Source organism: Macrobrachium rosenbergii, chromosome 55 (assembly GCF_040412425.1).
Source record: "Macrobrachium rosenbergii isolate ZJJX-2024 chromosome 55, ASM4041242v1, whole genome shotgun sequence".
Taxonomy (NCBI): domain Eukaryota; kingdom Metazoa; phylum Arthropoda; class Malacostraca; order Decapoda; family Palaemonidae; genus Macrobrachium; species Macrobrachium rosenbergii.
Genome location: NC_089795.1, coordinates 77,779,181 through 77,799,658, shown reverse-complemented (window position 1 = coordinate 77,799,658; position 20,478 = coordinate 77,779,181). Strand labels below are relative to the sequence as shown.

Sequence of the window (20,478 nt, the reverse complement as noted above, 5' to 3'; positions counted from 1 at the left end):
TCCTAAAAAAGTGGAGCATCTCTCCTGGGGTTTCCTTGTTGGCAGACTCCATTACAGTACATCTCTTCTTTATTTTTCTCTTATAGCAAAGTCTTATCACCCACTGCTACATCTTTCATGAGAAAGAACAGGAAGAGACAGTTGTCATTGCTGGAGATTAGAGTGGCTCCTGCAACTCCTATGCAAGAAGCTAACTGATATCCAGCCATCTAGAGGAGGAAGCATGTGGTAGCTGTGGGAGGTAGCTCTGAGGATCATAGAAATGTAATAGATAGTGGAGCTAAGCAGGCAAGAGAAGGTTTTAGGAATTCTTCATCTCTAACTTTATTCTAATTCATCTTCATTTCATGTTCTTTACACTCGCATGAGAATTGGTCTTCTGGGCTATTAGTTTATTTTTCATGTTTATTGTAAATTGACTTTCTTTCCACTTCTGGAAGTCTCTTACCTGATAGAAACACCTTGCTTTACATGATCTAGAAACATGACCTAGGTTTCTAGAGTTCATACAAGTGGCAAACCTGGGATATTTTAGAGATCTGGCTGTGGACTTGTAGAGTCCCGATATTCTATAGCTACTGTAGATCCTTCAGGTGAAGGCAAATACTAGGATACTGTATTCAGTATCTTGAACTCCCTCTTAAATAATAATCCAGGCATACTAGTCTTCATGCAAAAGTGAGGTAGTTAGCTAATGCATACCGTAATACCCACAGGATGCATGCACAGTAGGACTTGATACTTTTGTCTGTTGGTCAAAAGAATGGTGAGCATGGGGGGACTCTCAGACCTAAGACTTTGATCAAATTACAGTAGTGGGTTTGTTTGAAGACAAATTTGTTATAAAACTTAAATTTTTCTTGTTTTTCTACTGGTTAATTTTTTCTATTTTAAGGTCGATTAACGTTAAAGATACCATGGAAGAATCTGTTTACATCCCAGTGGATTGCTGTAGTGGAAGGTGTGTATGTGATTGCTGTACCAAACACCTCCATTGAGTATGACAGAGAGAAAGAGGAAAAGCTTCAACATGAAAGCAAAATGTCTGCTCTTCAAAGAGCAGAGGAGGCAAGACAAAAAGCCAAAGAAAAAGAGAAAGGTAAGTTAGTCTTTTGCTTTAGCTTTAATATTACTTTTATGAATACATATACTTATTACTGTTATTATTGATACATTAGAATGTATGCCAGTGTAATTTTTATTTTGGCTAAAATATATTAATTTAAGACATTTTGTTACTGGAGATATTTCCACAAAATACGAACCTCTTATCTCTACATATGTTTGAATTCTGAGTTAAGGTCAGACAAGTTTAATCCTGAGTAATTTAAAAATCAGGGAAGTAGGGCTAACAATGGGTGAGGCTTCACCCTACATGAGGATTTCCCTTGTCAAAGCATCCTTATCGATCCACAGTTGGTATTTTGCACTTATTTGTTGGCTGTTTTAAATTTATTTACAACTGCCACCAAAATGCTGTAGAGTGAGTATAGATTTTAGTGTTTTGTTCAATTTTTGAGAAATTTTCTGTACTGATGTAACTAATGTCCTTGACTGCTGAGTTTTTCAGTCCCCATTATAGTTTCCTGTAATGGGGGTGAGGAGCAGCCCCTCCTATTTTCAGCCTATAACTGCTGAAAATTAATGTATATTGGCTGTTTCTTGTACGTACACTGTAGGTTTATCTGCGGCACATCAAACCCCTCAACAGACTTAGTTCCATGATGTAAAGGTTTTTTCATTCAATTACTTCCTCCATGCCTTCTGTCCAGCATTTTTAAAGTTGTCTTTCCTCCCAGCAGTTCTGAATTATATATACACTCTCCACCAGCATGTTGACTCCCATGCTTTCCACATAAGAAAACCACATTAAAGAACATTGTGCTAATCTGTTTACCACTTCTTTATGTTGTTTACCACTTTTTTACATATTTGTTAAAATTTGTAACCTTTCAGTCCTCCTCAATTCACATACACTACACTAACCATTAGTGTCATTTGCTGTAACCTGTATTTTCTTTAATTTGTATTCAGTAGCTACAGAGAGTGTTAACTTTCAAATGGAACATCCATTATAGGCTATTAGCTGGCAAAGAAGCTTGCGCGATGGAGAATGACCATATTTGACATTTGAAAAAATAGAGAAACAGAGTGAAGCTGTAAATTTACAGTCCCTTTTGCATATTGAAAATGCTTAACAATAATTTTTTCATTGGTGGTAATGGTTGAGTGTGCTTTTAGTGGGCAGCAAGTGAAGATTGCAGGTAGAGCCTTTTACGTGGTAACCAATATTTGGAGAGTTAAACTGAGTTGTAAACACACTTAATTCTTTTCCATTATGGCAAACTTTTGATTTTCTCTCTACTTCTTTTTTTTTTTTTTTTTCTTATACAGTACTGTAACATCTTTTTGAGTAGTTGAATCCTGCCTTGTTGATTGGCTGAGTAGATAGAGAATGAGAAATGTGTGCTTATCTTTGTAATGTATGCACTGTTATAAGTATTGTCCTCAATAACTGTTGACTTTTAGAGAGAGAATTCATGAGCATTACCATTCTGCTGGATCCCATAGCTTTTCTTGCTCAACAGTAGCCATTAAAGTTAGCTCTTCCAGGACTACCTCTCGGTGCTCTTTTATCTCAAGTGCACATGAAGAGGTTCTCTTCTTAGGTTGTCTTAAGCACTCCTTCTAAGATGGTAAATGTGTGTGGTCCACTCACGGATGTGCGCCTAGGAGCGTAATGAGGTATAGTGGTTTTGCTCCTGACAACTCTGTCTCCTGCCACTACTCAACTAAGAGTGCTTCTTACATCCAGTTAAAAGTAAGTTAAATTCTTTGAAATGTACTTTCAGGATAGTTGGCATCTTTGGCAAAATGAGTGCTCATCAACTGGGCACTCTTGAGTCACAGCAAGCACAGTATGTGAGCACTCCCTCGTATATCTGTAAGATCTGTTGATAATGACATGCATGTTGTGAATGGAGTACATTGCTTGCTTTGTGTGATGGGTTATTACCCTCACAAGCACCCACACACTGCAGCCAGCTTGTGATGTATGTACTGTTGCCTTGGTAAGCAGAGTGCTTGCTTCATTTGATGTGCTATCTTTCCCACATTGTTGCCAACCTAATATTACTTCTTCAGTGTTGTCAACCTAATATCACTATTTCTTCAACACTGGAGCACTGGGTGTCTTAAGTTGAAGGCACACCTAGCACAGTCCATGCATAAGTACTGCTTTTATGCCTTGTGCTAATACAGACCCCATGCACTCATTTCTGCAGTTCCTAATATTATCCAACCTTCTGGTAAATTCTGTGTATAGGCTTACTCCTCTTATTTAACAAAAGCAGAGGTAGCTCACCAAGACTCAGTTTGAGAAGCCCCTCATTTAGATTCACTTCCTACTAGCTCTTGTATTGTGCAGAAGAGACTTCACCTCACTTTACTGGTAATCCAGGTGTTCCTGCACAGGTGAAACCTTGTTTTGAGTTTTGTCTTAAAATCAAGGGATGTAATTCCAACCCTGAAGAGGCAGCTTTTTAAGGGAAGATATCAAAGAGATTTCTGTTCTTCTAGATGTTGAAGATATTGATTTTGAGATTTCTCCTCAATGTGAGGTTTCTTTTATTGAAACCCTCAGCTGGGTGAGGTGGTCATATAGAAAGTCAACAAAAATCTCCTGGGGTTGCATTAGCTGCTTAGCTCAACACTCAGCTTAAACCTGAAGGCCCATCCTTAGGTTTTGAACTTCCAATAGTTGCTGCTGTGGATATAATCCTCCTGAGAAAATGCAAGGCAGGGGCACATAAATCTTAGACATCCACAAAATTTATCTTTTACAGATGACAGTTCCATACAGTATTACAAATGAGCAAGTTATTCCACATTTTATTTTCTTTGCTTATTGGTCGTATTGACTTAATATATGTGTGACTGAAAATAGATGCATACTTTATGGTGTGTGTGTGTGTGTGTGTGTGTGTGTGTGTGTGTGTGTGTGTGTGTGTGTGTGTGTGTGTGTGTGTGTGTGTGTGTGTGTGTGTGTGTGTGTGTGTGTGTGTGTGTGTGTGTGTGTGTGTGTGTGTGTGTGTGTGTGTGTGTACATTTTGCATAGTCAATAAAATAAAAAAGCAATGATAAAAAAGACAAACATAGGCTAGTGGTTGACCATAGGTGTTCATTGATTATGGGTATTTCATATCTTTTGTGTTTACCTTGGTTTTTATGTTTAGTGAATACATTTGCTACTTTGCAGTATTCTTTGCATACATTTATTGAATAATGTTTTATGGTGATGCTTGTTAATGGAACAATTATACGGGTCTCATGACAGTAGTCATGACTGAAAACTTTTGCTTACTAAATTATATGTATGAGTGTATTGCAAAAAGAAACTTATTTTTAGAATGTTCCTGCTACATTGTTCTAGTATTATTTTTCCCCCTGTGGATTCTATGGGTTCTGTTGATTTAGTGTGTGTATATATGCATGGTAGGCTATGTAAATTGCAAGGTTAGTACAAGGTTAGAAGCATACTGGCATTAGCTAGGGGTTGAGTACTGTCACTTGGCTATCTTGTTCTACCATATTTGTCACCCCTGTTGCTCAATTAGAGCAGTAAAGGTACGGGTCAGTGTATAAAAATAGACAGCTAAGTCAGGAAAGATGGTGAATTATTTGTGTTGGCTTGTAAGTGCTTTATCCACAGAAATTTCAGTAATAAAAATGCCATGTTTACTTCTAGTGGGCAGTAGTCATTATGAAAATGTTACATTATTATTTTTTAATTTTTTACAGAAAATAAGGCTAGATATTTAATTTTATTGTGCATAGTATAGTAACCAATGAACTCATTGGTGATGCCATATTTTATTGGAGATCTTGAAAGTGAGTCATATTTCTTTTTCTGCAGCTGGCACTTCAATAAAACTAGATTGATTTATTGGAAAGTTATTTGCTCAAGTGGTTTTGCTGGTAATTTAAGCCATAGATATTTCACCAACAAAGATGTCATGTGTAATGTTTGTCAGCTATAGTCATTTCAGATATATATTGTTATTTGTAAGTGGTTACATAAATAGTAAGGGTAAATATTAATCTACTCTATTTAGTACTCTATTTAGTATGGTAATTTTATGAACTGATCATTCATGGTGCCATATTTTTCTGCAACAGGCTCTTCAGCAAAAACAGAAGATGGATTTACTGAGAAGTTACTGGCCCAAGTAGTTCGAAATATTCAGGTCACTATTCAGAACATCCATATACGGTAAGCCTTTTTATAGGTTTGTGTGTAATGTAATGTGAATGTTAGGGATTGAGAATTGGATACCAGTATCATGAAATATGATTTTCATTCTTTACATACCACAGGACTTCACAATTTTTGTTTCATGTTGAATGTCCATTTCATGGTTTTTGATTTTTCAAGTACACAATGATTTTCCTTCCTCTGTGAAAATTAATTTGAATAGTTAGGCAAGTTTGATTTATGTATGGGAGAAGTTAGGTCAGTTTGATAGATATACCTTTAAATTTTGCTTATTACCCACCAAGTGGGTGTTATTTAAATTATGTTTTCATTGAGTCATTTAGAAGATCACCGTAGATCCATTTTGAATTAAGCATTTGTAAGACCTCACTGGCCCTACTGAATGAGGTATTTAAATGAAAAAACCATTAAACAATTCTGTATAAATTTGATAGTGTTTTCGGACGTTGTAAAGAACAGCAACCCCAGAGTACCTGAGGGTTGTTTATCTTAACAAGCTAATATTTGGGGTGGCTGATGTTAACAAGCTCATTCTGATACTGGCGGTGCATCTGTTTGTTGTCGGCCAAATGGAATGTCCTTCGCGTGTTCAGTACTGGGCCAGGGGTTAGGTACCAAGGCCAATACAGATAGAGGACGTTGTAAAGAACAGCAACCCCAGAGTACCTGAGGTTGTTTTTATCTTAACAAGCTAATATTTGGGGTGGCTGATGTTAACAGAAGTTCATTCTGAGGATAGCCAATCTTTACATGGGTACTCTGGGGTTGCGGATCTTTACAACGTCCGTGTTTTCTGATAAAATTGTAATTATTAAGGCTAAAATAAAAAAAATGAGGCAAAACACTTGCGTAACAGGCAAAAGTAGTTGCCTTAAAAGTGTTTTTACAAGGATCCTGGCATGTTCTTGCCACCCTAAATTGGTCTGGATCTTTGCGGGTTTGCTTGTACACTGTATTTCGGATTAAAGACAAACACTGGTTGTTCCCTTAACCCCATTTATACTTTGCCTTACTTTTGAGCAAAAAACTCCCAGTTACACCAACTTATATTCTTGCTTGCAGATCTTATAGTATCTTCTTGTTCTATGATTCAAAAGGTTGCTATTATTATTAACCAGGCCACTGAGTCAAGATATGTAATTCTCATATGGGTGGCCAATAGTGAAATGGTTGCAACTTGAATGAATTTATGAGAGTTTTTGAACAGCAAGTTAGTTGGGTACTGGACTTTTCTGTATATAAACTAAGACCTAAGGAGCAAAGAAATTTAGTCTTAACCAAATCTGTTTACAACACAATTCCCCCTGCTTAAAGTAATTTTTTCCCTGCTGAAAGTAAATTTTTCATGCTAGGTTTCTTAGGCCTTGCAAACAATAATTTCCCTGTGGTACCTTCCATTCCTTAACCTACAAATTTCTTTGGTCCTGTTGGGTTACTAAACCTTTCATGCTGCATAGTACTGCATGAATTAATCTATTTTGTGTTTTATTATGAGAACTGGGGATAATATTTATTCATAATGAACATACAAAAAACATAGGAAATTGAGATGTAGATACAGTATATGCTTTAATCTTGCATAAACTCCCTTCACATTTCAATCACTGATTATAAGAAATGGTTAATCTTAGACTTGGACATAATTAGACCTCTTACTTCAGTCCAATTACTTATTCTTGCAAGTTTAATTGCACATTCAATAGATCAGGAAGGATATTGAGATGTTTAGTGTTATTAACTTATTGTCTGGTCCAAAGACCAGGTCTTCTTGAAATGCTTTTAAATGGTTGTATTTTTACCACATTGTTTTTGTCAGCTTTTTCATTTACTGTATGCCATTTCTTTTGTTTCTGTACGTTGATTTTATCTTTTTACAATTTTTGTTTTGTTTTAAAATTTTTGTGTGTGTTTCATGTTCATATCTAATGTTGTTAGTTTGATTCTTATCGCATGTGTGCTGATATAATATTTATATATATGAACTTCATATGTGAATACTTATGAACATAGCTCTACACAAATACATGTCCAGTACTATTTTGACTTTTGGATAGATAAAAGCATTGAACATGTCCCCAGCATTGTTATAATAGACCTTTGAATATTGTCTTAGTGTCAGAATTCTTGGTTTTTGTAAGTTTATTTCATTTAAAGGTCAGATCTTAATATTTTTGTTGATTTGATGTACTTTCAGATATGAAGACAAAGTCAGCTCTCCAGGTAATGTGTTTGCAGTAGGCATAACTCTGAGTGACTTGTCCATGAAAAGTACAGATGCCAACTGGAAGCCTTGCTTAGACACAGATAAATTTGTTTATAAGGTAATGTTTTATTGCTCCTTTAAACGAGAACTTCTTTAGCAAGGTATCAAATAGAAACTTTCAATATTTTTATATTTTAATGTCCTGATGTAGTTTACAGTTTGGTTGTAGTATGTTGTGGTGCTTGCTACTTTTTTTTAGTACTTAATTAGTCAAATACAGAGAAATAAGCAGTAATGTTTACATTTATTGTTTGGAGTTCTGGTAATCAGCTGAATACAATAAGGATATAAAAAATTCTTTTGCACCCAGGAGCTCACAAATTGTTTTTCATACCTTTTAACATCATTTTGCCTGCCAAAGAAGTCGGGATGGTACGAGGTCCAAACCGCTGTGTTACTAAGTTTTGGAGATCTTTCTGTAAGCAGGGGCCAGTGGCGTCATAATTGTGCCGAATTTTATTCCAGTAGGGCAAAACTTTATGGTAATCATTCTCAGCTTGGAAATATAGGAGCTGCTCTTACAAGGGTCATTGGATCTGCAGATATATAAGGCAAATGTGCAACTGTTTGACATGTGGTAAGAGTTCTGTTTATTAAAGCTTCAACCACAAGCTCCGAATTAGTGGTCAGCCCAGTCAGACCTAGTGGCCTTGTAACTGGGCATGATGTATTCCAGGGACAATCTGGATGTTTACACCTCTTCTCCAAAAATTTAGGTATAGCAAGGCAAGTTGCACCCAAACTCATAATTGCCAATCAAAGATATCACCGATTATCGTGCTATAACTGCAGGAGTAATAAGTACTCAAGGGCTGAGGCTTTTTTGCAAGACTTCCGCAGCCTGGTATATTTACCTTTTATTCAGCCTTCCTATTATATAACTCACCAAGCCTCTGAGAAAATGTAAGTGGTCTTTTCACTATTGAGTTAACTACGTAATCCTGAAAGAAAGCAATTAAAACAAAACAAGTATAGGTGTATTGTATATGTAGAATAAAATAATAATTCCAATGTGAAACTCTTTTCTGAACTAATCCAGTAACAGATAGTATGTGGAAGAAATGATTAAAAATCATTAAGGAACATAATAGATAAAAATGCAAAAGAGAAGACTGGAAATTGATACATTTCGTATCTCAATATTTTTTCAGAATGTGATATGAGTTGACAATTTTTCTTTTTCAACATTTGAAGCCTATTTAAACAAAATTTAATTAGATCATGGCAGTAAAGGCAAGAGGGATCCAGGAAATGTGATAGAGTAAATACTTTGGAGTAAAAAAAAATAGAATTATTTATTGGAATACAAATATGCAAAAATCAAATGCACCTCCAAAAAGCTTGTGTAATCCAGTGAATCATTTTAAAAATTAAGGAATATTGTTAACAAAAGAGTTGTTGTTTTGGCCAATACGCAAAAAAAGTAAACTAGCCTGCTCATATCAATAAAGTAAAAAAAATGGAGAAATTAATAAATTTAACAAAAAAAGAGAGATGGTGAAGAATCAGGATGTAAAAAGAGAAGTTAAAAGAGTTTTCAAACTCTGACAAAGGATAGCTGGGGAAGAGGATAGAGATGTGTACAGGGAGAAGATTGGATAGGCTAAAAATCAGGTGGCAGGGACAAAGAAAAGAAGTAGGCAGAGAGGGATGGAATCCAAATCTAAATAGAGTAGATGAAAGAGATAGAATATCAAGGATGTTTTAAGGGAGGAGATGATGCAGTGATGGAGGTCGCATTTTGAAAATTTGAATGAAGAAAATGGGTATGAACTACTGAAACAATAGAGAAGGTTGCAGCAAAGACGTTAAAAGGTTGCTTAGAAAGATGAAAAGTAGAAAGCTTTGAGACTTTACAGAGTAACAGTCAATTTAGCAGAAGCAGCTGGATAGCAAATTGGTTTTCAAAATATAAATGAAAACCTAACAAATGAAGAGATAGGACCAGAAGAGTGCAAAATGATCCGCAAAGTAATAGTGTACAAAGGGAATGGGGTGCAATGCAGTGTGGAAATTATAAAGATTGCTTAAGTATATAGTACAGTACTATGAGGTGACAGAGAATTTCTTGAGGAAAGGTTGAGAAAAATGTTAATAATTGATTTTTGTCAGTTTGGGACAGCAGCAGAAGCAAGTCTTTAAGTATGGCTGCTACTGGAAAAGCAACTTGCAGACAGGCTGTGTAAATGCTGTGGGAAAGGTGCGGGGCGTGAATTCAGCGCCTTTGTATCCATTTGTAACAGTTGTTGCTACAAGAGATGCTTGGAATTACATGGAGTTATCGGTTCTCAGTATACAGTAGTACCCAAAGTGTCCTAGAAAAGCATGGGGGATGCTGCAGTAGAAGGGGTATATGTTCATAGAATAGGTAGAATAATTTTGTTACCTTGGGGACACAAGACTATGAAGGGATAGAAAGGATACTTAAGAAAAGAGTAACGGCATTTGGTATGAAGAGGAAGGAGATACCATGACCACTGCGTAGTAAATAAAAGTATTCCATTAGTAGGGAGAGTAAAATTGATGCAGGCATAAGGCTGTACTACTCTATGCAGCAGTAACATGGACACTTAAGAAAGAATATAGAGGTGATTTGTACAAGGTGTGACTATAGAATTGTAAGATTAGGATTCATGGCTAGATTGAAGTGGGAGGATCATAATATGATCATATTATGAGAAGTGGCAGGGAGATGTGTTGTTCATGGAATGAACAATAGACTAAGATATTGAAGATTTTGAAGATTTGGGCATGTGAAGAGAAGGGATGACGGGATGGAAGTATTAGAACAAAGCTATGTTGGAAGATCCAAGAAATACGGAAAGTAAGGTAGATGGAGACCTTAGACCTGATTGGAGTAAAGGACAGGGAAAATGTTAATGATGATGGTGGTTTGTTTGGATGAGAGCATCAGTTAATGGAAGATATGAAACTGACAGCATTGCTGATCAAATGAAAGTCCTGGTAAACTTTGGAGAACAGTATAGAAGAGGGCATGGACTAGATGGGAATGCAGGCAGAAAGCACTTTAGATGGAAGAGAAATGGGGGGGAGAGAGCTCATCAGATGCTTAGACCTATTAGGGGAAATCTGACTTGAACATGTACATGAAAATGCTGTTTGAATGTATATAATTTTGAGAATAAAGAAGTGTTTACCCATTCAAGTTGAATTTTGTTTATATTGATTTTCCTTTGTTTCTTCAACAGCTGAATAGTCTTGACAGCCTGTCATTATATTGGCATCCGAATGCAGAAATGTTAAGTGATGAAGATTTGGGCTCCAAAGATAAGAAAATCGAGTGCCTTCATTCACTTATTGCTTCAAAAGATAACAGTCCTCAAAATATGCATTACAGTAAGTTTGTGAGGCCTCAAGTCAAATGATTTTATAATGTATATTTGTATTACAAACTCATTAATCATTAATAGCTTTTATTGAGTGCTAAATGCACCAAGGAACACTAATTTGGAATTAGTGGACAGCTTCCCTCTGTACATGTCCCAGTGAATTCCAGTGGGCTACAAGTTGCCATTTTTCTGCCTCCTCTTGTTTGCTTTACATGTGTAAAGATGTGCTGTGTTTTTGCTGTTTCTCCTTGGATTGCCAAGTGTTTTACATGTGTATAGATGTGCTGTGTTTTTGCTGTGTTTCTCCTTGGATTGCCAAGTGTTTTACATGTGTATAGATGTGCTGTGTTTTTGCTGTGTTTCTCCTTGGATTGCCAAGTGTTTTACATGTGTATAGATGTGCTGTGTTTTTGCTGTGTTTCTCCTTGGATTGCCAAGTGTTTTATCAGTTTTGTGTTGTGCTGTTCATGTGATGAGCTGTATTTAGTGAATATTTTATTAGTTTTACCTTTCCTTCCAGCAACTGAAGCATTATCTTGGCATTACTATGAGTAGCTGACTGCCCTTTCAAAGTCAAGTCTGTTGTAGTTTTGTCACTTTTTCCAGGGAATTTCAGTAAGTTCACTTAATTTCAGAAATGTTAATTCGTTGACTTGTTTTGCCAGTTATGCATTCATTTTCATAAAGTTAAGGTTTAGGGGGGTTTTTCTCTTACTGAGTGTTATGGCTGGGTAGAGTGACATTTACCTCTGGTTCTCCCTGTTCTGCCTCAGCTTATTACTGGTTATTGCTTTCATGATTTAGCATTAAGTGCATTGTAGTATGAATTGATAATTATTTTTTGCAAGCCCATTACTTTTTTTCTATGCCTTGGCTTGCTTTCATTGGTAAGGTGGTAATTATAGTATTTTAATGGCATCCTTAGATAAGCCCTTTTGTTTACAGTGCCCTTTATATAGCGGCCAGCAGTTAGTTCTTGAATTGCCTTGCAGTTTTTATGTAGGGACTGGCCACTTTGACAGTGATATAGTTGTGTACAGTGGTTGGTATGCCTACAAGAGTTCTTCTGTTTCCATCTCCTCCATGCTCCTTGTTACCATGAAGGGAGTACATCACCATAATGGCACATTACTTGTTTCAAGCCTACTACACTTTCACCTGAGCAGACCTTACCCCTGAGGGGGTGTCTTTTTCCTGATAGTCCCCTGACCAGGATGGATTGCAAATCATGCCTAGTAATCAAGCTTGGCTGTCTGTGTTGATGTCCTTCTTTCATTTCAGGTTGTGTGCACATTACAGAGTAATTTTCTTGATGCAGTTGATTTTCTGTGCAGGAGATGCTTGCAGCTTCTCATTTTGAGACACAAGCCTCTTTGTCTCTCTTGCTCCTTGGTTCCTCTGTGATGACACGTCAGTACACATGAACCTTCTTATCTTGAATACTTTCCTGAGTCCAGGATTTACATCCTCTTGCATACTCTTGTTTTCCTGTGTACTCCTTGGCTTCCATGTACTCTGACTCACTTGAATTGTAGACTGCTGCTGTTTTCAGGTACTCCTGCCTGTACCTCTGATCCTGTGATTAGGGCATTTGGAGCTTTTTAGACCTCAGCTTTTCCCCATGCATCTGTGAGTCATCTGTATCCTCTGTACCTGACTCCAGTGTGTCCTGTCTTTCTGCATCCTGTGTTCCTGTGACCAGGGCATTTGAAGCTTTTTTGATCTCAGCTTTTCCCCCTGCATTTGTGGATCATCTGTATCCTCTGCACCTGACTCCAGTACAGTATGTCCCGTCGTTCCGCATCCACCGACTATGACTTGCTTCCTTCCTCAAGAACTCTATGCATCTCTGTATGGAAGACCACTTATTACCTTGACCTCTCCTGTATTGAAATCAGTTGTCTTGACTACCTCTTTTTCCTACCTCCCCATCCTCAGCCTTCTTTAGTGCCCCCTATAGTCTCCTCAGCCTATAGTTTTGCCACACCATCTGTTCAGGTTCTTACTGTCCTCTGCCTAGTGGACCTACCCCAGTGGCCCCTATGAGGCTCCCCTGCTGATGAGTCTTCTCAAGCCTCGGCATGGGATATCATTGTCTTTCAAATCCCTGATCGTCAGTGTTATTCATCAAGCTCTGTTGCAGTGTTCTTGACCTCTCAAGCATGATATTAGTTCATGTCCTTGATCTCCAGTCAGAAATGATTGTCCCATGTCCAGCCACACATCTGCCTCTGTCAGTCATCTCATGGGATTTGTCTTCCTCTAGCTCAGAGGCCTGTGCTCCACCTACATTGATTGCAGTCTTCTCATTTGCTTACCCCTGGTCCCTCTAGAATTGTTATAACATGAAATGTTGTTCACCACAGACCCCAAGAAGGCTAGACTTGACTCTGCCCAAGAAATGGTTTAGGACTCATATGGTGTTACTTGTAGAGATCCTCAGCAAAATAATGAGCTATCCAGCTTTACGACCTTGTACTTTTGTTGGCCAAGTCTCTGTCCCAGCTGCTTGGATGTCATGATGCTTATGGCTGAATGTTGATGACCCAGTGCACACCTCATCAAAACTTTGTGTTTTTTTGGTAATTTAACTGCAAATAAGTCATCACGGGGCCTAGGAAGGGTAGAGATAGCAGCAGGCTAAAATAAATAGAAAATTGATTGAGAGTAAAAAAGCTCATAGCAAGTTTTGAAAATGTTTGCATCACTGATTTGGTTGCTGAGTTCTGAAGTCAGATACCAGGATCTCTACATTATTACAATATGAAGAGGCCATCAAAGGAGCTAATGTTGCTAAAGGAGTGAAAGCTTTTACAAACAAAGATCACAGACAATTGAAGGGGTCAAGAAATTGCTGCAGAATTGGATAAATGAAAAAGTTTGCTGGTGATAGTTTTTATAAGGCCATCATTTGTAAAAAAGTAAAACAGTTGCATGTTGATCTCTTGAAAAACACACCTGGAATGAGTGCTGATACAGGTACTGAAGTGTTCAAAGCCAGTCATGAGTGGTTTTAGAATTTTAGGAGAACTAGTGGCATATGTAGTGTGATGAGGCATGGAGAGGCTGCCAGTTATGACAAAGATGTTGCCAAGAAATAGGGTAAAGAGTTTAAGGACTATGTAATTTTGTTCCCCAACAAGTGTGGTAAGAAAGGGTTCTGGAAAAAAAAGGCCAAACAGGGCTTAAATCAACCAAGAGTAAAAGTCATTGCCAGGACACAAGCCAGTGAAGGACATACTTGCTTTTGCTGTGTTGGGAATGCAAGTGGAGATTTAAAACTTAAGCTTTTGCTGTCTACCACTGAAACTTAAGCTTTTGCTGGTGTACCACTCAAAGTTTTCTTGAAAAATATGACCTTCACAAAGCTGTAGCAAAGTTTTATAAACCAGCTGAATGAAGTGCTATGTGTAAGCTCAGAAGTATTTTAAAAAGTAGGCAAAAACAAATATCATTGGTCAGGTTTTAAGGGAGACAAACTTGTCAAATCTCAAGAAGAAAGTATTGTAAAAGGAAGAGACAGAGAAGAGAAAGAACCTCAGAAGCACAATTACCTGCCATTTTTATGGAAGGGATTCCCTTTCCAAACAAAACTTCTCTCCTCTTCAGCTTCCACACCACCTTCCATATATGTCATCAACTTTCCTTTTAGTTTTTGTATTTTTTGGGGATGTGGAACGGATTAATCAAATTTGCAGTATATGGGAAAAATTCATGTGGTACTTGAATAAATCAGCACTCAGCCAGCATTCTGGAACGAATTAAGTTTGCGTACCTGGGTGCCACTTTTTATATAATATGCTTAATGGGTTTGTGGTGGAACAAGCTTTATTCTGAAAGTTTTATAATCATTTTAATAACTGCTTAGAACTTTTCATCATGCAGTTTGATTTTATAAGGGTTTATTTGGAACTGTTGTATATTAACAATGGAAAATTACTACTGTAATACTTTACTTCGTAGGTACCATTCTCTTACTTTTTTTCTTCACAATTTGAAAATTATTACCAGTGATTTTTACTTCCTGATAGGAATTTTGATATCAGATAATTCCAATCTGATATCAGTCAAAATTAAATTTACTTCTTGTGTTTTATTTTTTCTCATTTTCTTTTCAGTCCTTGGGCCAATATGTTCAACAGCAAAGCTGACACTGAATCCTAAGCCAGAAATTGGTGATGTCAAGTTTAGTCATCCAAAGATGTTGCTTGACTTTGTCATGGATGAACTATGTATAGGTAAGGTGTGAATGTGTATTTAATTTCAATATATCTTTGTCTAGTATTTTATTTTTTCTGGGTTTGTTCATTATGCCCATTAATCATAAATAACCTTACTTCCATGGAAATGACTCTTTCAGTTGTACTAACATGTTAAAACCCTGAAGGATAAGACTCCACTGCACATCCCCAGACAGCATGTCAGCTGTATTCAGAGTATCATTCTTCCATACTACTGCATAGTGTGCAGACATTAAAGAATAAGGTTTTGTTAAATCTTGACATTAGGATGTTTGGTTTTGATTTTCACTTTTTTGTGAACACTATTTTCAAGATGTTCATTTTGCACAATCAACATTATATTGAACCATTAAACCTTTAGCTGTTACAGGTGCCACCATCATTGTCAGTGAAACAGTGTTAAATGGATCAGAGGAATTGTGTCATTTGTACTAATTGGCTATGTGGTTTTAGATCGTTGCAAATTTGATCTTGTAGTCTGTTTTCATTTCTTTTTACTGTGAAACTTCCTTATTCTTGCCAGGTTTAAGTCGGCACCAGTATGCAACTATGATGGCACTCCTTGATTCACTGGATCGTATGAAACTATCATCTTTGTTTCGCAAGTACCGTCCAAACTGTAAAACCATCAAAGGCCATCCAAGAGAATGGTTAGTGTTGAGTTGAATATTTATCATATATTGTTATGATTGTACATTATATACATCTAGGTCTAAACATATGCAATTGAGGAGCTTTACTGTTCTTTTGCTACTAGTAAATTGTTAATGAATTAATATTTTGCAGAGCTTGGCATCATGTAAATCACAATTACTGCTTATGCATATACATAATGTAGACTTTGATTTTCTTTAGATATTGGAAAAAAGCTTGCACAACCATTTTTTAGGTAATTTAAGGCCAAGCATCAATATGACAGTGTAACTTCAACTCACAGATGTTATAGTAAAGTGAAACAGTAATAAGTACACAGAACAGTAATAAAAAGATAATCTGTTAGTGTGCCACATTGGGAAACATAGTAGATGTTCTGTAAAAATACTGTAAAATTGGCTTTATAGTACTTCAGACTTGATTTTTAACGTTATAGGTGGCGATATGCATATAAATGTTTGTTAGAAGATGTCCAGCGTACCCAGAACAACTGGTCTTGGGAGCACATTTCCAGGCATCGGACCTTGTGCAAAAAGTATAAGGTAGCCTACAAAGCCAAGCTAACAGCAAGATCACTAAATACTCAGCAGATGCAAGATATCCAGGAAGGAGAAAAGAGTCTTGATATTTTCAATATTATCCTTGTCAGGCGTCAAGCAGAAATGGAGGTAAGCTTTGGCATTGATAACAATATAGAAGTGTGTAAAGTGAGAAATCATATTCTTATAAGGAATAATGTCAATAACTGCACACCTTATGATAGTTAACTATTTATCAAGTCTATAGAACAAGGTTTGGTATTATTGATGTTGATATTGTGAAGGTTGCATTTTTGTGAAATCTTGATAAATTAAAAAAGCACAATATGGCCCAAAATTTAAGATACTTGAATTTTCTGTGATATTAATTTTTGTAATAAAAAACCAGATTTAGACCAGAATAGTGAGAATAATTTTTGAATTAAATGTATGTCATTACTTGTGAAAGTAATTTATCCTTTAGTATGGGGCAAGTTTTATTCATTTGCAGTGGAAAGAAATCTAGAGTTTCATGTTTTTAATGCCATTTATCTTTCTTAGCTATGTATTCAGTGGTCTCTCTGTCAAGAAATATTTTCGTAATGGATTTTCCTTTTGCAGATCAAGAAGTACTGTATATTAATTACATTGATTACAGTAAAGCATGCTTGTGTGCAAAATTAAGCTTTGAAAGGGAGCTTGAATATTTTGTATACTTGAAGTGAATTCACATTACAGTATTTCTTCTTAAAGTACATACAGATGAGGAAGTGGGTTATACACATACTCCATTTGAACAGTCCTTACCTGCCAGGAATCACAAGCTTTTTCTTAGTTTGGCTGCCCCAAGAAGGCGATGAGCAATATACTCGTATATTTTACATAAGATTTATTTTTCCAAAATATTCTCTTCATCTTTTGCCTAGTAGCTTACTTTTAAAATACATATGTATATGGCTGTGATTTGTGATATGTAGAGAGGTCTTGAGATTTGATAAAGTATTCACCCTCCGGTTGTTTTGTGTTATTGCTACGACCTTACGTGCTTGTTGCGACCTGCGCTTTAGACAAGTTCAGCAAACATTAAATGCAAGAGACTGATGGAGAAATAGAAAATTGTAAATTTTGCAATGTTATTAGCCACTTTTACTTTGTAAATAATGAAAATTAAGAATTTCAGCATAGTGGTCTAGTTAATCCATTCATTTATATTTCTACAAGGCAAAAAATCTTGTCTTTTTCAGGTGGAGCGTGAAGGTGAAATCCGCAAACAGGAACAGAAACAGAAAGGTTGGTTTGGAGGCTGGTTCTCTTGGGGAAGTCAACAAGGTTCAGACGCCAGTACAGAAGGAAGTATTGGTATGTATGCTTGTTTGCCTTGTGTCTTTTGTTAATTTTTTAGTCTGTAATGCAGACTTTTATTACAAACTTATAGGTATAATTCGTATTGGACCCATTATTCCAGGCTGAGAAACTATGGCACAGTTAGTGACTTACACTATTTATCTTTTTACGTTGTTTAACAAACCATAATAGGAGAGATATATAACATTATGTAGAGGCTATTCTCACTCTAACCACAGTAAGTTATTGCTTGTTGACCCTCAAAAAATTATATAAGGTAATTATGTGCAATGTCTTGGTTCAACAATTTGTTTAATTATAACAAATAGAATCTAAATTATACTGCTAAAGGGGTGAGAAAATGTGCAAAGATTACAGGCATGATGATTAATTAATAAGATGTGAACAAACCAATGTTGCTTGTACCAAACCCATCCATCACAAAGCCTAAAATGCCTAAGCAGCAGGCAAAGCACCTGGGATGCTGATAGATATGGCAACAGTGATTCTTTTTGTCAGACTTTCATGTCTGCAAGTTACGGGAGGTAATAGTGCAGTTCCTGTCTCATCAGGAAAAACTTGCTCAACTTTGGCAGGTCGTCCTTGGTTACTTATTATCCTTGAGGAAACTCATTCCACATGGGTGGCTCCACCAATATTCTTTACACTGCACTGGTGATTTGACCTCCAGAGATCCTCCCCTATACCCTTTGCCCCGCAACCAGGAAGTGAGGGTCAGTTTAGTATAGTGGCTGGATGATAGGAATCTCCTTATACTATTTATGTTGAACTCCCTGCCTCAGAAGGGTCTTCTGTTTTTGGATGAGTTTGAGTTTTCTTGTGCTGACATGTGGTTTGTACTTTCCCTTTATTTCCATCTTGTAGCATTGTCTTCACTAAGGTTGTTTTCCACATGGAATTAACATTCTATAATTAAATAGGAACCCCTCAGTTGTCTTAGCAACCTTGGTATTCTTTATCAAATTATTTCCTCTCTCAGTACTAGAACATTGAGTCCTTATATTGAATCTCTGTGTTATGCTGAAAGTTTCTAGATAGCTAGGTTCCTTTCCTTAACTGGTATACACTGACCTTGATTATGTGACTTTGAATACACTCCTTGGTCAGTGGAAGCTAAACAACATGGTATTATTTTCCATCTCAACTATTAGAAAGGGTATGATACAATTAGTCTACATAGGCTGTCTGCCATCTTCCCATTTGGCATCTCATCCTTATTATTTTACCTCAGCTGCTATTGAAGCTTAATGTCAAAACTTGCCTTGAAAATGAAAATGGGTCAGTGTGAGTGACCTTCATGCTTTCAAAGGCTTTCCAGTCACTTGTCTGTATGATAATTGTGGGGCGAGTGCATATGTGTGCATGGGAGAGATGATAATTGTGTAGTGTGTGTGTGTGTATGTATGCATGGTTGGGGGGGGAGTTTATTTGTGAGAAATCTCAGGCTGACTGTTTACTGCTGTAATATATCTGCAGTTCTTGTATTTTGGATACTACTTGCAGAGTGCCTTGTATGGCACACCACTATAGTTGGTACTTTAGGTTCGTGGAAACTTCTCTGGTTTTGGTCTTCAGGTTTATCCTTTCCCTTTTTATCTCTTCCTAGTTGATAATCTAAATTCTTTGGCCTCTCCATGCTCCAGTTTCACCTCATTTAAGAATGAATCCCTCACGCTAGATCTATGAAAGTAGAAGTGGACTCTGGTCTCAATATAACTTGTAATTGTATTACAGTACTGTTGTAATGTATTTACGATACTATATTATAAATCTCCAGCTGCTTATCACAATCTGATTGCTTTCCTTGGGAGGTTAACCAGAATAAATTTGCCATTACATTACCACTATAAGTCTTAGTATTTTTAAACATTTTTCATATCCCATTACGTTACCGCTATAAGTCTTAGTATTTTTAAACATTTTTCGTATCCACTTTAATTGATGTGTGACAGGGGACTAAAAACTTTTCAGTTACTTTTATGCTCTGATGACTTTGGTGACAGACGCTTGTAATTGACCACTAGGAACTCTGAATTTTATGTAGTTGTTTAGTATGATTTTTGCAAATTATTCTGACATTGTTTTGCTGATTTTTGTAAACTGGCTTTCCTTCTTGCATAGAACTTATAATCAGAAAATATACTATATAACTTAAACTGCTTTCAAAACATGTTATTTTCTGGCAGGCATAAATGATCTTGGTAGTATAGCAGTCATGGAATCAGAAGTAAATGATGTTCAGAGCTCTAAGAATTTTCTCTAAACAATCAAAGACAAATTATGTATGTTGTGTTAGGAAAATTTTTTCTTCAAGCTTTTAATTCATACATGTTATATGTTAATCTTTCTTTTATTTTTAAACAGTTAAGAAACTGGAGTCAGAAATGAATGATGATGAAAAGAAGTCTCTTTACAAAGCCATTGGTTATGAAGAATCTGCAGTTCTGGCTGAATATCCAGAGGATTATGTTGATGTTTGCCTTCAGTTCTTACTGAAGGATCTAGTGCTCCTGATAACTGATGAGGAGTCTGGTGGAGCCACTGTTACCAAGGCCAGCTTGAGTGATGTATCTTCAAAAGTAAAGAAGAGATCTAGTGCAGATGCTGTCAGGTTTGTTTTGGGACTACAATAATAGTTGTTTTGAAGTCTGTAAATGTTTTCATTGCCTGAGATTGAGAAAGGTCTAATATGGGATCGTAAATATTTTAACCCTTAAGGGACGGATTGAGCCTCAGTGTGAAGTAAAACAGGTTTGGGGAGGTGGACGGATTAAGCTTCAGTGTGAAGCGGAATTACACACCACTGTTATGG

General features: G+C 36.5%; 1 protein-coding gene across 1 annotated transcript in view; it reads left to right on the top strand.

Annotated features, from left to right (window-relative positions):
• Positions 1-20,478, top strand: part of LOC136835462 (intermembrane lipid transfer protein Vps13-like) — a 195,299-nt gene that overhangs the window by 15,472 nt on the left and 159,349 nt on the right. Inside the window, 9 exon segments of the mRNA XM_067099021.1 lie at positions 896-1,099; positions 5,179-5,272; positions 7,470-7,596; positions 10,748-10,895; positions 15,007-15,126; positions 15,653-15,779; positions 16,220-16,451; positions 17,546-17,660; positions 20,031-20,277. Of these exon segments, the coding sequence (XP_066955122.1) occupies positions 896-1,099; positions 5,179-5,272; positions 7,470-7,596; positions 10,748-10,895; positions 15,007-15,126; positions 15,653-15,779; positions 16,220-16,451; positions 17,546-17,660; positions 20,031-20,277 (1,414 nt within the window).